This window comes from Polyodon spathula, chromosome 12 (genome assembly GCF_017654505.1).
Source record: "Polyodon spathula isolate WHYD16114869_AA chromosome 12, ASM1765450v1, whole genome shotgun sequence".
Classification (NCBI taxonomy): domain Eukaryota; kingdom Metazoa; phylum Chordata; class Actinopteri; order Acipenseriformes; family Polyodontidae; genus Polyodon; species Polyodon spathula.
This window is the reverse complement of record NC_054545.1, coordinates 43,651,784-43,658,138: the sequence shown is the minus strand read 5'-3', so window position 1 is coordinate 43,658,138 and position 6,355 is coordinate 43,651,784. Positions and strand designations below refer to the sequence as shown.

The 6,355-nt window shown below is 37.6% G+C and overlaps 1 protein-coding gene across 1 annotated transcript; it reads right to left on the bottom strand.

The window, feature by feature from the left end:
• Positions 1-1,516: 1,516 nt before the first annotated feature.
• On the bottom strand, positions 1,517-6,152 carry LOC121324426 (homeobox protein Hox-B10a-like). The gene is made up of 2 exons (XM_041266285.1): positions 3,943-6,152; positions 1,517-2,130 (listed from the first exon to the last, which is right to left on the bottom strand). Exons 1-2 carry the CDS (start codon positions 4,721-4,723, stop codon positions 1,841-1,843), a joined length of 1,071 nt encoding a protein of 356 aa, XP_041122219.1. The 5' UTR covers positions 4,724-6,152; the 3' UTR covers positions 1,517-1,840.
• Between the last annotated feature and the right edge of the window lie 203 nt (positions 6,153-6,355).

The window sequence follows — 6,355 nt, the reverse complement described above, 5'->3', positions numbered from 1 at the left end:
CCTCCCAGAGACTGTCTAAAGGATTGGATGGGGTCGTGTATAAATGCATTGAACCGGAAATTCAATAAACTTTAGCCTTGTTTTTGAACTTCGAACGCTCTTTATACGGTAGATCACGAGGTATAGGTGAGCTACCCATCGATTGCGACCTATATAAAAAAAGACGAGACCGAGATCAAATAACGACTTTATTGCAACTCCATTTGGATTTTTTTTTTTTTAACAAATAACAAATGTATTTTGCAACACTACATACAAACAAACTGTTTAGTGTCTTTGGAATTACAGCTAATAAATATTTTAAGTTTCATATTTTTTTTTTATTCCACAGCTCCTCCCCCCCAGTCATAATCTACTCAACGTCGGCAAGAACAACATGTACACCAAAAACGTAAAACTTGACATCCTGTAAGCTTTTTCCAAAGAAATTGCAATTTTACATAATATGAACTCGGAATTCTAGACGTTCATATAGTTAAGTTAGCAAATTAACAAGGGAGTATAAATAAACACGGCAGTCCGATTTGTTTTATTGTGCATCGCAGTTTGAAACTTTGTTCTGTAGCAGAATCAATAATTTTGGGGGGAAACAACATTCACAATAAATCTTAACAATCCCGCTTCAGACATTTACACAGTACACAGCATCATGCCGATAAGAAATAGAAAAATCTACCGAGGCTATTAACCGTTAATGCAAAGAGGAAAAAAAAGTGAAATACCGTGCACATTGAAACCATTGATCTGATTACAAGACTCTTCTATTCTAATCCGAAAATTGTTATAATACTGCACAAAAGACACGATATAATTTACAAAAAAAAAAAAAAAGGTTTTGCACTTTTTCAATTTAGCATTTTAAAGAATAGTATCGTGGACATAAATAGTTCTAAAAAGCGACCATACTTTTTTTCTTTCTCCCCGAAGGAATAATTTTGGTCTAATTATCGGTAGTTTACGATTGACCAGTCTTATTTAAGACGTGTTATATAAAGTTGTCTTTTAAACACAGCTGTGTCTTATTCTGCGTCAATTAACAATAAACAAGTATTTGCGTGTGCATAAATGCGCAGAAAACAACCAAACACGGACGGCACAGTATTTCAACCATAGAAGACGAACAGTGTTTGGTTGTATGGTAATTTCCAGCCAGATCGTTGTGATGTATATATTTTCATATTTAATAGGAAAGTATGTTAATTTCAAATTATATACGCATTTTAGTACAAAAAACTAACTCTGGAAAAAAATCTATCAGTAGTGGTTTCTTGTACTTGCGTTGTGTGTTTTATATAGAAGTCATTCTTGGAGTAACGAGAAAAAATTCCCTGTTACCGTTTCGAGAAATATTGTTTAAATAAAACCAAAATAATAATGGTAACACTTTAGTTTCATATATAATACATGGGGACATGAGGTGCTCCGTCCGTCCTCGGTTTATGTTATTTGTATATATAATATATAATATATAGATATATATATATTATATATAGATATATATATATTAGAGCGAAGAGAATAATAACATAATTACTTGGAACGAACAGAACCTATACAAAAATACATGGAATATTATCATCGTTTAGACTGTTCAGAATATAGGACAAAACGCGAACCGTGTTCGACGTGAGAAGTAAACATATCTTCATGCAAATGTTATTTTCAGTTTCTTTGTCCTCCCGTGGGAATCACTTTCCTACAGCTTGCACAAGAGAACCCTTCTTTTGGTACCACGTCTCTACATGTGTTTATAGAAAGTCTGCGAATGAATCATACACGGGTCTGTATTTATCTAGAAAGTGTCTGTTTGTCTGGTTGCGTGTTCGCTTCAATTCGTGTTTCAGATTCCACTGGACTCATATGGGAAGTGTACGGTCCGATCTCGGACCCTGTGCTCCCGGCTCATCTTTTTCAGTTTCATCCTGCGGTTCTGGAACCAGATTTTGACCTGCCTGTCTGTGAGGTCGACGCCGCGGCTGATCTCTAGGCGGCGCTCTCGAGTCAGGTACATGTTGAACAGGAACTCCTTCTCCAGCTCCAGGGTCTGGTGTTTGCTGTAAGGGCTTCTCTTTTTCCTTCCAGCCTTTGCTGTCAGCCAGCTGCTTGTTGCATTTTCACCCCCCGTGTGCTCTGCCAATGGAAAAATAATACATTATAATAATATATAGTATTGGTATATTACAAGTGAGGGATGATATATTCTAATATATAGTATAGGTATACCATAAATACATTATAATAATATATAGTAAAGGTATATCACAAGTGAGACATAATATAGGCTATTCTAATAATATATAGTATAGGTATATTATGAGTGAAAAATAATACATAGTATAGATATGCTGTGAATGAGAGATCTGTTGCATGTCGTATTTCTCTATATCTACAACCAGCTGTCAAATAGACCGAGTTTGTTTTCTGTCTCAGAGGCCCTGTGCATCTCCTTCTTCCAGCATTCCGTTTTAAATAGCGTGCGTTTATTAGGGATAAACCAAAGCAGTTCAACAGCACGTTCAAGTGTGTTCAGTATATTCAGCTGAAATATGTAAACTTGATTTTGTTTTCCCTTGAAAAGCTATTAATCTAAGCTATTTTATTGCGTCCTTCACCTAGTATTTGGATATCTTTGGCGTAATGTTGCAGTGCTTGTTTTAAACAGGCATGCCAAAATGCAAGACGTGTTCGACTGTAATGTAAATAAGATGCATAATAACGGATCTGTTTTTTTTTTTTTTTGTTGTTGTTTTTTTTCCCAAACATTTTCTAATTCTACGTCAGTAATGCGCTAAAAGGCACAGTATCAGCGCGATTTGAGGCTGCAGTGATCTGTGGTTCTTGTTGGGAAGTGTGTTCGTTACGCTCTCTATACAGTATTACTGTGTGCCTCGTGTTTATTAGCTGCCTCTGTGTCCGATGGACGTTGTCTGCAGCCCACGGTAGTAAACAATACGTGTACATCATTCAGAAAAAAAGAATGTAAAGTTGACCACTTTGCTTAAACAGACCAATATAAATGACCACCATTTCCTTTAGAAAAACTCCAGCATTAGTTTCTCCTGTTAAATTGTAAATTCAATTAACAATTTCCTCGAGTAGATTTATTTACAGGTATGCTCAAAAAAACATATTTGATCGTGGTAACAGCAAAATGCATTTAGGACATAAATATTTTCAATTATTGTATTGATTGGCTGGCTAGCTGTTCCTCCTAATAGTAGGCTAGTACAGCGTACAATAATGAAATACCTCACATTTCAATTAAATATACAGGGCCATTTTCATTCACATAATAATTTAAACACTTATTGTTAGAGAATAAAATGAAATATATAACTCGATTATTGTTTCTACATTTAAATAAAAGGTGCTCCTCTATCAATATAACAATCCTCTATCAATATCTCAGTCATATACTATTGTTGTCGCCCCTCTAATTTATAATTATATATATAACAATATATATTGTTGATCGCCTATATTATATACTACGTTTGTATATGCTTATCCGGTAGGCATATATATATATATTATTATATATATGATTGTGTGTGTGTGTGTGTGTGTGTGTGTGTGTGTGTGTGTGTGTGTGTGTGTGTGTGTGTGTGTGTATGTATTCGCCCTTTCCTTTGTTAACGAAATGAAAAAAGGAAACGCTAGCAAAGTGAATTGTGCAAAGTACAATCTAATGCCCGAAACTAACAGTTGACAATAGGGCCATCCGTTGTTTTGATCTTGTGAACAGAGCAGTAAAGGGAGCTCTATAGAGAGAGCGCTATAGAGCAATAAATTCATTTTGTACCCAGGAATCCTTTTTTGTTCCTCCCTACCCTTCCTTTATAGCCTTTGTAAAATCACCTTGTTTCAGCTGAAAGCGGCCCTGTTTTCCTGTCGTTATTACCACTGCTGCTTTATCTTTCTTTGGTCTTTAGATTTACCCACCTTGCGTATCCTGGCCAAGAGTTTTGTCGTCTTCAGGAAACTGTGAAGGGGGCTCCTGTTGCAGTAAATGTCCCTCGGCTTCCTGCTTCTTCGTGTTGTTATTGTTATTGGTTTTCTGAGGTAGACGGACAGAATCACAAACAGACAGGTCGTCGCTGTCCCGTTTATCAGAATCTGTGCACAGCTGCTGTGGCTCTGGGTAGCTTAAACTAAACAGCCGAGTGACCGCCACAGAGTTTGACGAGAGCGAGTGGGCAGCGGGAGGTATGTGGTGCTGGGTGTATTCGACGGGTTTGACGGCAGTGTAGGACTGGTCTGGACGGAAGCAGCCTTGAATTGGTTCGCTGGCGCTGCTCAGGGAGCCCATCTCTGACATTAGCCTCGTAAAGGCGGAAACGTCTGGCAAAGGTTTTGAAGGTTTGTCTGTGTCAAAAAAGAAATAGGAGGACTCGTCTTTTCCGTTAGAGTTGGTGTAGGGGCAAGGACCGAGCTGCTGTCCGCGGCTGGCATGGGGGTGCTCTGCCCAGTTCACCATCCCCTGGAGGAACTGGCGCGCAGGCAACCCCACGTCGTGCTGCTGCTGCTGCTGCTGGAGGTGGTGGTGATGATTCATTTCCCCCGCTTTGGTTGGACTTGGCACTGATCCCCAATAATTTTGGACACGGTAGTCTTGGACAAAACCTGCCGGTTGACTGGCGGTGCAGGGTGGCCCCTTAGCACCTCCACTTATTAAAGAGTGAACCGAAAACGAGCTGAAAACGGGTCTTTCGGAGCATGACATTGCAGGGACATATTTTGGCGAAGGCAAAAGAGTCCTTCTCAATTGACTTTTCAAACAGAACAACGTTCGGGGGCTACTTCCTGCGAGCTGCCGAATCAGACAGCCGGTCCTCCGCAGGCTCCGCCCCCTGCAGTGCCGCTTTTAATATTAAATATGCTGCGACTTTACAACCTAATTATAGTTACATGGAATTGCTTTAGAGATACAGTAACACGTATGTGTTCTTTTGCACGAAAAGAGGATCTCATATGAATTGATCTTGTTCATTATGGGTACAGCACTGAGACATGCATGGGAGGGTTCATTTATATGATAGAGACAACAATATAAAGGAAAATACATACGGAGACACATTTTGTAGATTACTTGCAATAGATAATAAAAAGATAGCCATGGTCATACTGTACGATACGAAGCACGGATTCAAGCACATGCATGGTTTATGCTTATATGTTTAATTTATGATTTAAAAGCATTGTCTCCAGAACATCTCAAGGAGATCCATTCTTCTTAAGCCACAGAAGAGCTTTTCAACAGCACTCATATCAAATGGACCTGGGCTGAATATAATTTACAACAATTTCACTGACTGCTTTATTTCCCTTTATCATCCAGGCGGGTTTCTGTCTTTCTTTTTTTCCTTTTACTGTAAGACACAATTTTAATAGCGAGGAGCTTACAAAACGAAACGCCGCGTCCAATTTCCCAGAGTTGCTGTAATTCGTTAATGTGTTTCTCGGGGAGAGTTTTGCTCGCTTACAAAACACGAAGGGCTACAACAAGCGAGACATAAGAAATAAACCGTTCGTTTTATTTCTAGATTTAAGCTACTTTTTTTTTGTTCTGCATAAACAAATTCACATATATAATGCCATGCTCTATGCGATGTTTATGTTAATAACCAAACCAGAAACATGCATCTCAACATTTGACAAACAGCAACACCAAAACAATAGAATATCATCCTGTCATAGAAACGAATTCAATAACATGCAGCACACTCCGATATATAAATGTGTGTGTGTGTGTGTTTATATATGTATATATAATTGCTGCAGTATTGTGAATAAGGAACACAAATACAATATATGACCTTCGTGTCTATGTTTGTTACGTATATAAGCGTGTTTGCAGACTGTGTATTGCTTCCTCACAAGCAGGTATAGGGCGTGAATGTTGTTCATGTTTTCTTTGAATATTTGGGGGGGTCGAAAAGCAAAGCCATTTTCTTTATGCAGCCACAATACCATCTAGAAAAGAGATTAACTGAATGAATTTCACTTAAATCATGCATGCGGATAAAAAATCCTATTTCACAAAGAGAGTGATTCAGGCCTATACTACAAATCGAGCTTTAATTTAATTAAAACAAAAAAAAAAAACATAAGGATTTCAGAGAAGTGTGTGATTTCTGTTTTTTTTTTTAAATTTTATTTTTATTGCCTTTTTGATTTCACGATTTAGTTTCTTTGAACACACACACACACACAAACCGCAGGTGCAAAATCCAATTTCCACAAAATACAAAATGACATTTAATAAAACATGAAATAGAGAAATACATATTTACCAATTAATTCTTGGGTCATTTATGTTGATGATCGCAAAAAAAGCATCGTTGCAATATTATTT